The sequence below is a fragment of the Salarias fasciatus genome, chromosome 13, assembly GCF_902148845.1.
Source record: "Salarias fasciatus chromosome 13, fSalaFa1.1, whole genome shotgun sequence".
Classification (NCBI taxonomy): Eukaryota; Metazoa; Chordata; class Actinopteri; order Blenniiformes; family Blenniidae; genus Salarias; species Salarias fasciatus.
In genome coordinates, this window is record NC_043757.1 from 13,231,966 (window position 1) to 13,249,183 (window position 17,218).

The window sequence follows — 17,218 nt, forward strand, 5'->3', positions numbered from 1 at the left end:
CTATGTGATCTGGGTCTAGTACGTGACGCCGTGAGCCGGCTGCCTCTTGTTGGACTGGTTCGGTTAGCGAGAGTTGTTCAACCGGCTGACGGAGGCGAACAGAGCGGCTTCTCACAGTCCACAACACCAACAGCTAGCGAGACGGTCCGACCTCCCAGCTCCGTGCGGAGAGCTCCAGTGTTGGTGGCCGACAGCAGCTTGGCGTAAAGTACCAGACAGCCCGGGGGATAACCTCCACCGGAGGGGCTAGCCGAGCTAACGTCACCGTCACAGTTCACTGCTAGCTCATGTTAGCAGATTGTGACAGTTTCTGCTGTGTCTCTTACCAAGGTACGTGGCTTTTAAAACAGCTATTCACACCTTATTCATCAATATTCGTGACTCTGTCATCTTTGTTAGCGCTAGTTCGTTGCAAGGTGCCTCGCCGGTGAACTTAGAAGATGCTGTCAGAACAATAATGGAGTTCAGGAGACGTCCCGTTACCATGAGCTAACTGATTGAGTAACAGTAAACACTGTAATGTGAGCCACTGGTTTTTATAATTGATGGCGGTTTGTGCTTCTTGGGGAAAGTGTGGGTTTTGATAATGGCTCTTTAATTTAGCTCCAAAAAAGTCTGTATCCGCCCTGAATAATTCATTCAGGCTTTAGATTACATCCACATGATGTTGAGGCATTTGTTTAGCTGATAGTGAACATATTGTTCTTACTTTAATGTCAGAGACCAGAACCAAGAACTTAGAATATGTTTCTGAAATATTGTTGAGTATAGCTTTGAGGTTTCAGACAGAGATGAGGCAACAGAATGGTACTTTTAGGACTATCTTGTAAGATATAGGCTTCAGATAGATGAGCAATTCCTGGCATTCCCCAGATATCTAGCGAGTTGAACATGGTTGTCTTCTTTCACAGTAACTAGTAGAACAATGTTGGATTTACTGTCATGGGCTGTCTTGAACTGATGACTAGAGTAGATTAGCTGTGATAGTTAATACTCTGAGTGTTACCCTGTCTGTAGCCGACAAAGGGATAAACATAAGTTGGCCTCTAGCACTCTCAGTGTGTTGTTGTTGTGGAGTATTGATGGAAAACCTTTTAAGGGTCTGGTGTGCTTCATCCATTTGGATTTCACACAAGATGTAAGTCTGCTGGCTTTATTCCTTTCCCAGATGATTTTGCTGTTTTTCAGGCTGAATGCCTGATTTGAAAATTTTCTATTATTTATTCCTCAGTCATTGCATCAATAGGCTCAACATCAAGGCATACCATAAGCTAAAGGCAGACTTTCTTGAAAGTTGCAACCTGCTACCAACTCCTACCACTTATCATAAAGCAGTTTTCACAGAATTTCAGCTTTACATTCAAGAGACCGCCACTACATACAGTAGTTTATGTCAATGAAATAATTTATCACTTACAGCTGTTAGTAGTGCCATAAATTGAAATCAGTTCTGCTTTCCTTTTATAATATAAACGTGAGCATTAAACTACAGTTCAGGTTATCTTTTCACTGATAATCATTTAAGAAAGTAAAATATAATCAAATATCATTTTCTGGCATAGTATTTTGTCAGAATTATTTGCCATTGATCATGACATTTTTTCCCTTTGGTTGATTTCGTATATTTTGTTGGCATGGTGTTTTTGAAAAGTGCTGATTATCTGTGAGTGAGCATTTCGCCTCAGTTTCTCCTACATCTGATTCAAGTTTACATAATGTTTTGACATGATTGTGAAACCAAATTCTGACATAATCGCAATCTGTGTTAGCGTGGCTTCAAAACTGAGCAGTTGTCAGTGATTTACAGACTATTATTTACAAGCCTAATATCTGCAACTCTGTCCTCTATCAGCTTTGTTTGGAAGGTTTGTGCCAGATCTGAATTTGTTTTGGAGTAGAACATGCTCGGACTACATCATAAAAACAGGTTTTTTGATCCCACAAGAATACAATGGGCTTTAATGAATTGAAGATCGCATTCACACACAGCGTTGCTGCCTTGACATGTAAGTGGAGCTTGAGTTCACTGTAGAAAAGTGTTTGGTATTGAGCCGCCTCCACTGACAGGGCTTCTTTGGCACGTTCCTTAAAGGGTGTGCACTCATTCTCTTTGTTTCCCTTTTTTCATGTTGCTGATAAGTTTATCACCAAGAATGTACAGCCTGATGATGGAAACAGATGATCTGTTTTACACACGTGATGTTTTCTTCTCGTATACATTAGACATGCCCAGTATTGTAATGTGTTGTGGAATGAACGTGTAATTATGGGATGATTTTAATTAGTGAAGGCTGATGAATAGATGCTGTAGGTTTCAGTGTATTATTTCTGTAGCAGGGAAGCAATTTTTTTTAATGGATCTCTTGCTGCAGGATCATAATGACTATTTAGTGGATTGGTTGACAGCTGCTTGTCATGTTCAGATACTTTCCTGAACGCATGTGCACCAAAAAAGCAACGGAGATTTGACAGCATGTGGTCATAAATATGTGTGCTGATTGTCATTGTGGTTAGTAAGCATTAGAGTTGTGTGTTGTTAGTCCATGCATCCCTTCATGAGGTACATTCGTCATTATCCAGCTTAACATCTTTATTATTGACTTTTGTTGAACAAACAGATCAGCATGAAACTGAACGAGCAACTGTATTGTCTGACTTTTCCCATCTGATTTGTCCTGTTGCTTGGATATTGTTTGTATAACTACATTATCTTAACCATTAGACTGCCCGTATTGTTTTGCCTGCAGCAAACAGGCATCCCCCTTCAGATGTGGCCTCATGTAGTGTTGGAGTTTTATCTGCTTTCGTCCCCGTCATGTTTATCTGTATTTTGAAAATTTGTGCCCGTCCGATGGTGCCATAGCAACAGGCATCAGGTGGAAAGGTGGCACAGTGTTTAGCTCAGTGTTTATGTGCTGCTGAGTCACGCTGTGTTCAGATGATGACAGTGTTGTATAAATGTTCAAGAATTTCAGATAATAAATGAAGTCAACATTTTTTCTGCTGATCAGCCGGTGTAATGATTTTCAAGGAAGCACACAGCACTCATCCTTATATTTTAGCTATTGATGGAATCACAAATATCTTAAAATCTGATAGGCAGTGTCCGAAATGAAAGACAGGACCGACAGAGACTGATTGAAGTGAAAAGCTTTAAAAGACTAAAGAGGGCTTTCTGAGTATTTCGCAATCTTGGAAAAGAGGTGAGTGATTATTATTTTAAAAGGTACTCTTTGTTTTGCCTCTGAGCGCTGTTTGTTGGCTCCTCTGCACAATCAGACTCGAACTTGGCCTAATGATTGTTGCTCAGGTTGATCTCCCCTTTATCTGTCTTCCCTACAGAACAACACATCTCCTTTACAGAGATGAGGCAAAACTAAAATCAGACTTAGTCTTAAAAGAGCAATAGGAAAGTTTTGGGAAAGGGTGTTGTTGACAGATTCAGTTAAATTTGAACTCTTTTGTCTGCATTCTCCGAAGGTGTATTTGGTGATCAAAAGGAACGGCTCGTAATGAAAAGATTATCTTTCACCCACTGCCACGCATGGCATGGAAAAACTCTGCTTTGTTCGTGTTTCATGCTATTGCAGATGCATGTCACAGTCGGTGAAATAACTAGACTTGATATCAGTGTGATTCCAGCAGCTATGAAGCAATAATTGTGTATACAAGCATTACATATTTACCTAGAACTCAATGTTTTCTGCCCTCACAGTTTTGCTACCAAAACACCTGAGTGTGTGTGTCCATGTCAAACTGTGTGACTGTCACAGAGCTGCAAAGAAAAGACCGACATGCAGTGTTTAGATCGTCTTTTCCTTGAGATTGTTAGCCATTTGTCAGCAACAAATGCATTAATGTCCCAATAACAGATGCCGTAATAGGGTTTTTTTCTTTCTTATCATCTAACTGAACTCTGCAAAAAAGTTGATCTTGCTGACTCAGTTGTTGTTTTCATTGTTGTTCTAAAGTTCTGTGCAGCTTTGTAACTTGCTGTGAAACCTAATATTTCTCTCAGATATTACAGCTTTGACATTTGAAAAGAGATGCAGCATGCATGTTAAAGATTAAACTGATCACTCAGTAAGATGCACAGTTCTTGTATGGTACTGATATACCCTCGGGATACCAGGTTAAAGCACTATTAATATTACCTACTTCCTGCAAATTGCTCCGAGTTGTTTTTCAGGTCCCTTTTCAAGAGGTCGGTGTTGAATACTAAACAGTCTCAATTGGTTGAACTTGTTCACTACGTGCTGCAGCGTGGCTGAAGGCACAGGGGGGTATGTTGTGTTCTCTTTGGGTTGAGACCGGTCCATTTGAACCCTGTGGTCTCTATCGGCTTATTGTTCGGCTCCGGCTGCGTCCCTCTGCAGTGATGTCACAGCATACCAGGGAGCGGATAAATGAGTTAGTGTTAGGGCAGATGAGCAGCATTGTGGATGCTGCTGATAATAGTGGGTAGAAGGGCACAAGTTTAGCCACGCAACTGCAAGACCTACTCACCAGCTCTCCTACATGCTGTTTCCAAGCCCTTTGATTGTGATTGGCCCGTGTGAAGTGACAGATCTTTTAAATGGGCGAATTCTGTTGGGATTTTTGAATCAAACTCGAGAAGTAGTATTACTTTATAAACCAGTCATTGTGTGATTATTTATTTTCAAGTACAGAGCTGCTCTATAGAACATTTCAAAGCTTATGCAAGAACTTACTGAATGGCCAGTGCTTATCTGAGCAGACGTTTCTCCCAACCCCCTCCCAGCAGCAATTCTAAAATTGTAATTTGCTTCATGACAGTGCAAGAAGTCTGAAATAAGATTAAAGATTTACTGAGCTCTATAGCGGCGTGGGACTTAAACCCTGGGTTTACTTTATGACTAGTGGAATTCATAAGTTCAGGAAAAAAAATCCAGGATTATTTTGACCCTTCCTATTATTGGGCCTTTGTTATTGGAATACATTTTCTATATGTCTTCTTAGACGCTTATTGTTTCTTTCTGAAATTTGTAAGACTGGTTAAATAAAGAAATCGAAAAAGAAAATAGCTTCAGCCTGTGTGACTGCTCACTTTGGAGTTGAGATTTTTCACCGCACACCTCTGAAATCTGCATTAAGAAATAGTGTGAACTGGATTGCTTATTGTTGATCGAATGGAGTGTAAAGGTAATTAAAAGTCATTGGCACACATATCGCGGTCATAAATAAGGAACAGAAAGTGAACAGTGGCTTCAACAAGCATATCTCTGTTGTCATGCATTTGATCTAACACAACAGCAGAGCATGTGACAAGCAAAGAAACACAAACAGCAGTGTCAGTAGAAAGGGAGAGAGAAGCCACATTGCTTTGTCACGTATGTTGCAACTTTTCCACTCATCATGTCTCCGTTTCCTTTAATCCGGTGGAGGCACAGACACTTCAGTACCCTGCAGGAGTCGCATGCCGTCGACACAGTGTGACTTGAAGCCACTTTGCCACGGTGCTACTGCTGGTGTTAAAGATTTCTCTCTCATTTTACAGGTAACAACATGCTGCAGTGAGTGATGCTCCGAGTGTTGTTATTAGTAATGGCGATCTGGGGGACTCAAGGATGCTCCGATTCAGAGAGCTGCTCAACGCCACCTCCCACTTCAAACAACAGCGACTACTATTACTGTTACTCCGCTCGGATTCGCAGCACCGTACTCCAGGGCCTGCCTTTTGGCGGGGTACCCACAGTTCTCGCCCTGGACTTTATGTGCTTTCTGGTGAGTTTTTCTGTCTGTCACACAGGACATTGTGTGCCCTGTTTGACATTTGCTGTCTGAACTAAGACGGGACGCTGCCACCGAGGTGTTTGAAAATAATAACCACCATGACCCATTTATGTAACTTTGGCACAGGTCGTCTCTGTAATGTCAATAAAATGAATACAGGTATTGGCAACCTGTGTTTATCTTCTACTTGTAGGGGCTGCTGGTCGCATTCTCCGTCTTGAGGAAAGTAGCTTGGGACTATGGGCGCCTCGCTCTGGTGACCGATGCAGACAGGTAATCACAACACACTGCTCTTCAAATCTGAACTGATCAACGCCCCCAATGTTTTTTCATAACTTGTTAGGAGTCAAAGAAAGTCATAACATGCAACAAGAATGGTTAAATTTGTTTTGCTATTGCTACTTCTCTGTACAGTGTTTGATCAATACCATGGATCTAAAGGCAAGGCTGTTTTTTTTTTTATTGCTGCTCATGGCAGTTTATTTGAACTTCTTTCTTTCTCTCTCTTAAGATGTTGTTTACAGTGTTTGCATATTGATCGTTGATCTTCTTCAGCTGCAAGCCTGGGCTTGTAACTGTTGTTTCTAAATAAGGAAGTAGTGCGTTCTTTTGGCAAGACGGTTTTTAATAAAGAGCCATGTGATCAATTTCAAAGAAGATAGGAGTTGTTGTAAGTATCTGTCGAGTGGAGACGGGGGAATTTGCCTGAAAACTTTGCTGTCATGATTTACCAATAAATGACTAACAACTTAACCAGAAGTGCATAAATAATGAAAGCTTGAGGATTTAGTGTGCTCTGTAATTAAGTTTTGTCAATTAGTGAATATTATTCAATCTCTATAGGCTATTTTTCAATTTGAAGTCTCATGAGTCTCCAGGTTTGTGGTTAATGTCAATTAAATACACATTTGTTACGCAGAATACTCGTTCATCACTTCGAGTAAGTCAGCATTTTTCTATTCATGTCTTTTTTAGAAAATGTATTTTGCTGTGGACACAGCTCGCCTGGATTCTTCACTACAGACACCAGAAAATCGTTTTTCCATTTTCAAGAAATTGCACTCGTGGTTGTCTACTGGGACTTTTTGATCATTGGTGCAATTTTCTTATATCTGCTGGATTTTTCTCGTTGATGTTTTTTGACTCAGTGATATATCTGTGGTTCATTTCGTGACAAAAGCAGACATCACAAGGACAGCAGTCCAGACAGGAAGTCGGTGTCAGGAGTTTTACTTTTGACGTCAATAGTGAACTCTTGCATTGTTCTGCACGTGATGTAATCTGTGTTCGATTTGACACAGTGAGGCAATATTGATTATGGAATAAAGACTTAAACAACACAAGAATAAACTCCCTGCATGTAACCCCCCCATACACTCTGGCTCCTCACTAATGATCTGATGCTGTAAGATGTACTGGACTGAATGGAGACCTCCGTCATCACACTGATTAAAAAAAAAAAAAATGCTGTCAATATTTGTGGAGGCGCTTGTCAACACGTACTGATCTCATTGTGTTTTGTAAACTGCTACGCAGCGCGGTGGACTGAAAGGGCTTATCACGTTAGCAAGAGAGCGAGAAGAGACATGGCCACAGCCCTCTTTGGCTGTGAACCCTGGAAACTCCATAGCACAGTGCTCCATTACCTACATCCTCCTGCTGTGTTTGTGCGAGGCTGCAGCCACAGTATTTTTGCAGCTGCCTGTGAGCAGAGAATGGGCCTGCAGCATGGTGGGAGGATGGAGGGGGGGTGGCAACATGGGACGCTTTTGTAACTGACAGGAAATATAGTTTGTTGTCCCTGTGACTCTTTGACTTGAGATCATTGTCTTCTAAATTCTAAAAGTGTCTCAAATGTACATGTCCTCCTATCAGGAAAACTGGACAATCACAACACGGTGTACTTCTGATTTTAATGTTGTTTTAGCCAGTTAAGTTGTGACTTTCAGGAAGAAAAAAAAAATAAACAAGATAGTTACAATATGACTGACTAATTTAAACCAGAAGGAAGAGAAGCCTTCATTTGTATGCTTGTGGTGTAATGCGCTTCTCCAGGTTTTCTCCAAACCAGTAACTGGGCCAACTACTCTTCACTGAACTGAATAGCTTTGTTTTGTTTTCTTTTTTTTTTCATCAGAAGAATGGAACGATACAGTCGCCTGGATGATCGGGGATAGTATGTTATCTTTACATATCATAAACTCACTGCCCTTTTCTTGTGTCCTCTCCTCCTATTTGTACTGATCCTAACTCATAACTCTTGTCCACTCTGCTCAGGCCGCTGTGGGTTTCAACCTGATTTTTTTTCTCTCTTGATGGTCTTGTCTTTTCCTCTTCTCCAGGCATTTACCAGTGTCACGCTCTAAATTATTCTTCCTCTCCTTGTCTCTCTCTCGTACTTCTGCCATTGGGTGTCCCTGTCCTTTCGCTGTCCTAATCAGATTTGTATGTGCTAATCTGTGTCTTGACCTCTTTTGTGAAGCTTGGATTTCTTCTGTGTGAGTGCACTGCGTGAGCCACACAGACAGGATGCTTACAGGGAGAGGTAATGCTTCCCTGATCTGTGGTTGTTCATAGACAGGCCCTAACTTGGTGCACTTACAGTACATCTTGTCTTCTAGAGCCCAGACGAGCCATTCCTACTTGTGGCAGGAATGTGGGAGAGGAGGCCTGATGATTACAGCCTCGGGCTCTCCCCTCATTCCAGTAGAGATCTCCTTGAGCCCTCAGTGACGTGATTCTCTCATGTAGTATTAAACATTCCAGCAGAGCATGGGTCTTCTTCATTTTTCGTAGTTATATATGATTTGACCTCAAAGAGAAGTCTCCTCCAATCTGGAAACGATAAATTAAAAGGCCTTAATGCTGCGCTGTCTCTCAGAGAACACACAGCTCTGCTGAATGGACTCCATAACTCTTCATCTGGATCATTGCTGGGTTTCTGTGGTTTGTGAAAGCTCTCGTCAGAGCCTCTCCCTTTACCTTAGACGGCGATGTTGAATTCAACCTGCTTATAGTAGTTTAGCTCTTAACCCCAACCGCAATTTGAGATGTAGCTGCAGAGATTTCTCCTGTGGTTTACTGGTTTACCAGCCTAAATCCTGTGTGAGGCCTCGTATTAGAAACACAGGTGAATCTTTTCAGCTCATTTCAGGGTGTGTGACTGTGTGGTGTTACCGTTTTCCTTTTCCATACTGAAGGCGAGATTACTGTCCTGACATAAAGAACTAACATCCTCTCCTGCTGTGTGGAGACGATGGTGATGTAGCGTCATGCTAATGCAATGCGCTTCTGTTTTTTTCTGCCCACAGCGTGGCTTCTGCCATGACGTCAGAAACACCTGAACGCTATGAGCGCCTCACCTCGGTTTCCAGCTCTGTGGACTTTGAGACGAGAGACACGGTACGTAACCTGTTACTGTCTGAGGATGTTTTATATCATGTGAAAACTGATGCAACACCTTTATAACTGCGCCTTTTTTATTCTTATAGGGCTTCTGCTCCTGGCTAACGGCCATCTTCCGGATTAAGTGAGTCACAACTTTGAATTACACATGAAAAATATGACAAAGTACAGGACCATCGATCAGTCTGTGGATGTCTGTTTAGAATTGTTCTGATGTTGGTTCTGTTTCTTTCTGAAGAGACGAGGAGATCAGGGATAAGTGTGGCGAGGACGCTGTGCACTACTTGTCCTTTCAGAGACACATCATCGGCCTGCTGGTAGTGGTGGGCGTGCTCTCTGTGGGAATCATCTTACCTGTTAACTTCTCGGGAAACCTACTTGGTGAGCTTAATGTCTTTAGCCCTTCTTTTGTTTTTATTTGCTGAACTCTTCTTATAGAATCTACTTTAGTTTGAGGAGCAGGTGCGCCTCCCTGAACATAGGAAAAAATAAGAGCTCTGTCTCATTTCTTCAGAAGATATCATCTACATCTATTCAGTCATTCGGTACATTTACAGAACATAAGATCTAATGAGATCCAAAATTTCTTTAAGAGCTTTGCAGTGAGTTGCTGCACTGTCTTGTATTGAAAGATTAGTCTATTGTTTTTCTTCTTTACATATATTTGATGGAGTTTGTGAATATTAGAAACACCTCAATATATTGCAGTGACAGCTCACCACCAGCCTCTAAAAACGGCAAATGAATGAAACCAGCTGCTCTTTATGAAAGTGCTGTTACAATGGGTCGCATTTCACTCAGTCATGGTTCCTAATATCCTGCTTGTGTTGCTTGCAGAATAAGTATGATGGCAGAATGTAGTCTGATATACTGGAGGCATCAATGATCTGACATTTCCAAAAAACACATTGAGGTTTAAATGTACACAGTGTAGAGGCTAAACCTACGCTTGATGCCCCTGAGGTGCTTCTACCGGATTTTTTTCACGGTGTGGATGAAGTGACAGAGGTGAATGTTTGCTGATTAAAGATATGTCCATTTATTTTCCCTCAAAACAAAACTCCAAACCAAACACGCGTCACGGCCCGGCTTCCATGATGACGGGCGGCCGTCAAAACCATTTTTTTCTTCCGGGCTGCAACACCTGCCCACAATGATCAATTCCATATTTATAACCTTGTGCTAATTGGCTCCTTCACATATCTTGAACCAAGTCTGACTTGTTTTTCTGTGAATGTGAACTCCAATTGATTGTTCCTCTGTTTGAAGTCCGGGCCCCCTCGAGGACAGCGATCCAGACATTGTGGTTTTCGCTGCTTTAAAGTTGTGCAATTTAGAATTAAACAGAGAAAAATCATAATACGCTTCATACAATCTAGAGCAGACTTCTGAAGGCTTTTTGTGGGTTGTGCCATTAAAAGTATCAATACTGCCTATTCAACAATTATTGATTGTCTTATTTCTTTTATTTGCTCTACAGAAAACAATGCTTACAGTTTCGGGCGAACCACTATAGCAAATCTTGATACAGAGTAAGTTGAACCTTGATTTATCATAAAGATTGAAGATTTGTAATATGTCCTCCCATTCTAATGCTCTAACTAAATCCGTTTCACTCTTTGTCTCTCAAGTAATACACTACTGTGGCTGCACACCACTTTTGCATTTCTCTACCTGTTACTGACGGTGTACAGCATGAGGCGGCACACGTCCAAAATGCACTACAGAGAGGACGACTTGGTGGGTGGCGTTTTCTTTTACCATCAAGAATGTCTCTGCTCCGACTTGTGTAAGATGATGCGTATTTTCTTCTGTTCATTTCCTTGCAGGTGAAACGCACTTTATTTATTAATGGAATCTCAAAGTACGCAGAAGAGAACGACATCCGGCAACACTTCGAGTAAGCAGGCTTTCACTGATCTTCTGGCTCCTCGGTGAACGCTATAGCGATGCTTGGATCAGTTTGCTTATATAATCTCTGCTCTGCTCTGTTGACATGGCAGCAAGCTGTGCAGTAACTGTGTTAGAATCTATGAGAACCATGCCTTTTCCTGTTAGACCAGCCTCCTTGTCCCGGTCCTAAACGGCTGGGATCACACAATGGCAGTTCTATATGTGTAATTGTTCATAATAGAAACCAGAAGGAGCACAGTTAAGCAAGTCATGTGTCAGGATGGGCTAACATTAGAATTGGGGCTAAACTTGTATTCGGTCAAATGGTATTAAGTTAAATCTCATATTTGCTCATGTGCTGTAAAAATACATCCTCGTGTGCAGCGCGCAACACTAAATATTTTAGCTTACATATGAGCTACTGCAAATATCCTGCACTGATTTTGTTAGGAATTTATCTGGATATTGTTCAACTTGAGTGTTTTACCTTTACGTTTCTTTTACAGACAAGCATATGACAACTGCACTGTGCTGGAGGCTCGTATCTGTTACAATGTGGCCCGACTGATGTCTCTGAACTCTGAGAGGTAACCGTGTTTGAACCGTCTGTCTGTTTGGACTTTAGGACGCCTCTGATTGGTCTGTGACGGACACAGATAAGTCTCCGACTGACAGTAACAACACGTCCTGTCTTTTGTAAACAGGAAGAAAGCCGAACGCAACAAGAGATTCTTCCTGGACCTGAAGGACAAGGAGCACGTTACCACCATGATCAACCCCAAACCCTGTGGACACCTCTGCTGTTGTATCATCAAAGGCTGTGAGCAGGTCAGAGTCTCATGGTGTAACTTTATCTAAAAGTAATGCAGTCTTCATTTTGGGAGGAGTTCCTGTGGAGACAAAGAGGGAAAAACAGTCACTGTTTGCATCAAGGGGGAAATTCCAATTTAATACCATTTTGTAGCTGTTAAAAGTTTATTATGTTATGAATCCTGTTATAAACCTGAAGAGTATCACTCACAGCTATTTGTAATCAGGAGTCATGTGGTATGATAAATGTGGCATGTGACATAAATCAGTGAATGAGAAAATCAAATTTGTCTCGGAATGATGAAAATAAGAACTCTTCTGTAAATGTATAACCATCAAAAAGTAGTATCATTAGATTGTGATGAGATGATAAATGTGGCATTGTAAATGAGATGACATGACAGATCTATGTTTTTGCCTTTTGCAGGAGGAAGCAGTGAGCTATTACACCAAACTAGAGTCACGCTTGAAAGATGACTACCGAAAAGAGAGGGAAAAAGTTAACGGGAAGCCTTTAGGAATGGCCTTTGTCACCTTTCAGAATGAGGCTATGACTGCCATGTGAGTATATTTCTACATGCGAAGAACCTTGAGCGAACTCCTTTTTCCCGTTTGCTCAGTGTGACACCTGGTATGTGTGTTTTTCAGAATTCTGAAGGACTTTAATGCCTGCAAGTGTCAGGGCTGTCACTGCCGCCGTGAGCCCAGGATCTCTCAGTTCAGCTCCAAGCTGCACACACACGACTGGACCGTCAGCTATGCTCCTCACCCACAAAACGTGTACTGGTAAGAACCCCTTCCCCATACCGATTCCCAAATCAAAGAAGACACTTTTCATTGATGAACGTGGGAAAGATTTTTTTTTTTTTTTTTTGTTTCGCTCAAATTATACATCGCAGTTTGAGCTGCAGTCCCAGATTTCCAGGCAGCTGTGTCCATAACTGCAGGCCATTGCACAGTGTCGATCTAACCGCTGCATAACCTTCATCCCACAGGGAGCATCTGTCGGTGGGAGGAGTCTCCTGGTGGATCCGCTGCTTTGTCATCAACGTTGTCCTCTTCCTCCTCCTCTTCTTCCTCACCACCCCAGCCATCATCATCTCCACCATGGACAAGTTCAATGTGACCAAACCAGTGGAGTATTTAAATGTGAGCGTCCCAAATTTTCAAGCTTTGAGTTTAGTTTATCTTGTAGTGTTGAATGCGTTGATGAATTTGTTATTTGTGAGTTAAAACAAACATTGACATACCATTCTTCAGTTTGGAGGCCACATGAACTCTGTTCTTTGCTTTGTCCTTCAGAATCCAATCATCACCCAGTTCTTCCCCACCCTCCTGCTGTGGTCCTTCTCCGCATTACTTCCCACTATTGTTTACTACTCGGCCTTCTTCGAGGCCCACTGGACAAGGTGGGGTTTACATTTTCTAGAGTCAATAGTTCACTTAGTCTTGTCTTAAATTTTGCTCTGTGAGAGAGAATTTAGTTTCATAACTGATGAAGTATTTGCTTTGCCCTTACAGGTCAGGAGAGAACAGGACCACGATGCACAAATGCTACACTTTCCTGATCTTCATGGTCCTCTTGCTGCCCTCTCTCGGACTCAGCAGGTGCGGCTCCGTCTGATTTCTTTCCATGAACACAATGAACTCTAAAACTTGGACATTTTGATACTTTAACCACCTAAATATGTTTAGCTGGTTTTCATGACTCTGAGTTGTTGTTTCTTGCAGTTTGGATGTTTTCTTCCGGTGGGTTTTTGATAGAAGATTTCTGGCCGACGCTAAAGTGAGATTTGAGTAAGTAGCAAGCATTCTGCTCAGAAAAGGAAAAACAAACAGAAAACAGTAGCTTAAATACTATAACAATTAATGCTATACATTTGTTTGTAGTAATTTCAAGTCTTTTATCATTACCTAGAAACACTCCAAACAGTTCAGATTGATGTAAAAATGAACTGCCTTCTGTGATAACACATTTTAAAGCTTCATGGTGAGTTTGGCGCTGTACTTAATGGAGCTGATATTCTTTAGATGTGTCTTCCTCCCGGACAACGGAGCCTTCTTTGTGAACTACGTCATTGCGTCTGCATTTATCGGTAATGCCATGGACCTGCTGAGGATTCCCGGTTTACTCATGTACATGATCCGCCTCTGCCTGGCGCGCTCCGCAGCTGAGCGAAGGAATGTCAAACGGGTGAGTGTCACGGCCGCCGCCACTGAAGTCCCACATGAACGATGACAGATTGAGTCCTCGTAGCCTGGGAGGTTTAATATTGTCTTAATGTTTAATTTTTACTTTTGTTCAGGAGTATGTAAATGTGCACCAATGAAAAAATAAAACATTTCTGAATCTTTTCTTTTAGTAAAGTGAAAATATTACATCAACACATTGAGTTAAGTTTCAATTTCAATTCTTTGAGGTATTATTTAGACAGAGTATTGTTTGTGTCGCTCCAGCATCAGGCCTATGAGTTCCAGTTCGGGGCGGCCTACGCCTGGATGATGTGCGTCTTCACAGTGGTTATGACCTACAGCATCACCTGCCCCATCATCGTCCCTTTCGGTGGGTTCTGCTCTCAGTAAGGCCTCTGGGCTCGCTGCTGTTTCACATCAAGATAGTGCGCTGATCAAATGACTGCAGGCGGCCTGCAGAGGTTCTGCTCTTCATCCAGACTTTATTGGATTAGATCTGCTGATTGTCGTCTCTCCCCACCTGCGCAGGGCTCATGTACATGCTGCTGAAACACCTGGCAGACAGATACAACATGTACTACGCCTACCTGCCATCCAAACTGGACAAGAAGATCCATTCCGGAGCGGTCAACCAAGTGGTGGCTGCCCCTATCCTCTGTCTCTTCTGGCTTCTGTTTTTCTCTACTGTCCGCTCTGGTGAGAGGAGAGCTCCATCTGCAGGCCAACGTTATATCTGCAATCACCCTCATTTGACTGATTAAAAAAAAAAAAAAATCTTTTTTTTTTCCTCCTCTTTCTTCTTCCTCCAGGGTTTTCAGCCGCCACATCCATGTTTACATTTGTGGTATTGGTAATCACAATCATTATTTGCCTTTCCCACGTCTGCTTCGGACACTTCAAATATCTCAGCGCTCACAACTACAAGGTGACAAGATATTACTGTTTTAGGGAATATCATTGTTTATTGCATTCAGAAGCTCAGACCAGATTGCGTTCAACTGTTTATGTTCAATGTTTTTCTGTGTCAGATTGACACTCAGGAGGTGGACGGGTTGGAGAATGGACGTCCGGTGTGCGCTCCAGCTGCCAACAAAGCAGCGGTAAGTACAGCGCACGTTAGCATCTCAGTCTTTTAATCAGAACGTTTTTCTGACATAATATTCAGTCTGACTCTCTGATGTATCCTCTTTTCCTCCTGCAGCAAATGTACATTGCTCAGGTACTTCAGGACCCAAATTCAGAGGAGGGCGGTTCTGGGAGCGGCGAGGACGACGGCCAGGGGTCCTCGCAGGACGAGGAAATAATCAATGTTGAGAATGGCCTGAACGAGGACTTCCAGTCTGGTGAAGACAGCCTAATTGAAAATGAAGTGCGGCACTGATACTGTCTGGAACACAACAACAAGTTTAACTTGTGGAGTGCACTGAGTCATGTGAATTATTCGAAGAACTGGACAAGAAGTTCTCCAAAGCATCTCAACCTCCATCGAGGGACTTTACACTAACAGAAGCACACCGTCGACTAAGGATTAAATGGATCATCGCTCAAGAACTTTTGCATTTTCTTCATCCGTTCTCACCAAACTTCTGTGTAACTGCAGAGGGACCCTACTGTGACAATGCGAGGGCACCGACACCCCTCTAAGCCCCATTAAAGCCGAGGCGCTCCCATGGACCAGTGAAAGAGGACACCATTGCACAAATGAAGAATTTATTTGCCTTGTCTTGTGAGGGGAGTGATGTCCTGTCTGTACTTTCTAAACACGATTGCACTTCAACAGGAGGATCTGCAAACTTCAGTTTCACTAAGGTACTGCAGTATGGACCGCAGGTTCAAAGGATGGAGGCATTTTCCCCATAATCCTTTGCCAGCCACACTAACTGTCTGCACTAGACGCCCCCCCTTAGTAAGCAGTTTATAGCGAGGAGAGCTACAAAAGGCTTTCCATGCCAGCAGACAGGTGGTCTGGGATGGTTTTTCCAATTCCATAGAAGCCTTTTAAAAATATAAATGGGGAAAATCAATACTAACACTCCTGGAAACTTAAACACTGTACAGCTGCAGAACTGTAAAATATCCTTTCTTTAACGTGGTATTTATTTTTAGACATGGATTTTTAAACGCTACCCTGCTTAAAATACCGCTGTGCTGCAGAGGGAAGTTCACTGGATTCATATCTTGATACACTACATTTCGAATGACCTTGTGAGCGTTGGGTCTCTGAGCCTTTGTCGGGACTGCTGTTGGACTGCTGCTACTGATTCTACCCATCTGTAGAAGGGCTCAAAGCTTTGCATGGATGCTGCAGGCTGAGTCAGGGCCAAGAGCCTGTCCCCCCCCCCCCCATCTTGTATATAAAAGAGAGCGATGCCCCTTTCTTTGGGTCAGTTTCAGACGAAACTCATCGTAAACACTTTATATTGTTTTTGTTGATATGTTTACATGTTTCTCTAAAGATTATGAAATTAGCGTTCAGTTTAGATGGCTGCTGGTAGCTATGTCAGTTTATGTGATGAATATATTTTCTTTCCGCCCTCTCCAAGTAGTTCCCTCATCATGTAGGCAGCACGTCGTTCCAGTAGTCATCAAGCATTGTTACAGTCACACAGTTTCTAGTACTCAGTGCAGAGTTGTATGTAGTTTAACTCCAACTCGCTAGATTTCGGTGATAGATAATCGAGCATTGAGTTAGACTTTCACAAGCGAGTTTAACCAGTTACAAAAAGTCAGGGTCCACATCTGTGTGATAGAGAAAGAGGATGAGTACACCGTGCTGCTTCTGTAGTCAACATAAATCCTGTTCAATTCCACATGTTGTACATTCCTTGTTCAGGTCCAGCAGTGTGAGGCCTCTGCCGCATCAGGAACCGTGCACTAAGTTTTCACACCCGATTCAATGTTTTCACATACTCTCGGTCAGACTGCCTCCAAAAGCAGCTTCTTTTCTACTCATACGTCAAGACACGTGAAATGCTCTGCACACTCTTCTGACCTTACTCAGGATTTATCAAGTAATCTTGCTTCTATATATTTTTATTTTGCCTGCATCCAGACAACACGATGACCTTTCCCACAAACACATCTTTGGTTGAGAAACAAGGCAAAGGCGCAGGTTCGGACCAGCTGTTCCTGTGGAAATACTGAGAGATCCATTATGGGGAAT

At 42.3% G+C, this 17,218-nt stretch overlaps 1 protein-coding gene across 3 annotated transcripts; it reads left to right on the forward strand.

Moving 5' to 3' along the window:
* The first annotated feature begins 69 nt into the window (after positions 1–69).
* LOC115399151 (CSC1-like protein 2) lies at positions 70–16,129 on the forward strand. 3 transcript variants are annotated; one of them, XM_030106374.1, is made up of 24 exons: positions 70–330; positions 5,519–5,745; positions 5,948–6,027; positions 7,892–7,930; positions 9,066–9,156; positions 9,246–9,283; positions 9,398–9,540; positions 10,640–10,691; positions 10,791–10,899; positions 10,989–11,059; positions 11,559–11,639; positions 11,757–11,880; positions 12,290–12,423; positions 12,511–12,648; positions 12,858–13,011; positions 13,165–13,271; positions 13,384–13,470; positions 13,594–13,659; positions 13,894–14,056; positions 14,320–14,425; positions 14,584–14,751; positions 14,865–14,980; positions 15,084–15,155; positions 15,257–16,129. In XM_030106374.1, the coding sequence occupies exons 2-24, from the start codon at positions 5,542–5,544 to the stop codon at positions 15,434–15,436; spliced, it is 2,523 nt and encodes an 840-aa protein (XP_029962234.1). In that variant the 5' UTR covers positions 70–330; positions 5,519–5,541; the 3' UTR covers positions 15,437–16,129. The 3 variants fall into 3 exon arrangements, with proteins under 3 accessions (XP_029962234.1, XP_029962236.1, XP_029962235.1); XM_030106376.1 differs by lacking the exon at positions 7,892–7,930 and adding an exon at positions 8,237–8,299; XM_030106375.1 differs by lacking the exon at positions 7,892–7,930.
* The last annotated feature ends 1,089 nt before the right edge of the window (positions 16,130–17,218 follow it).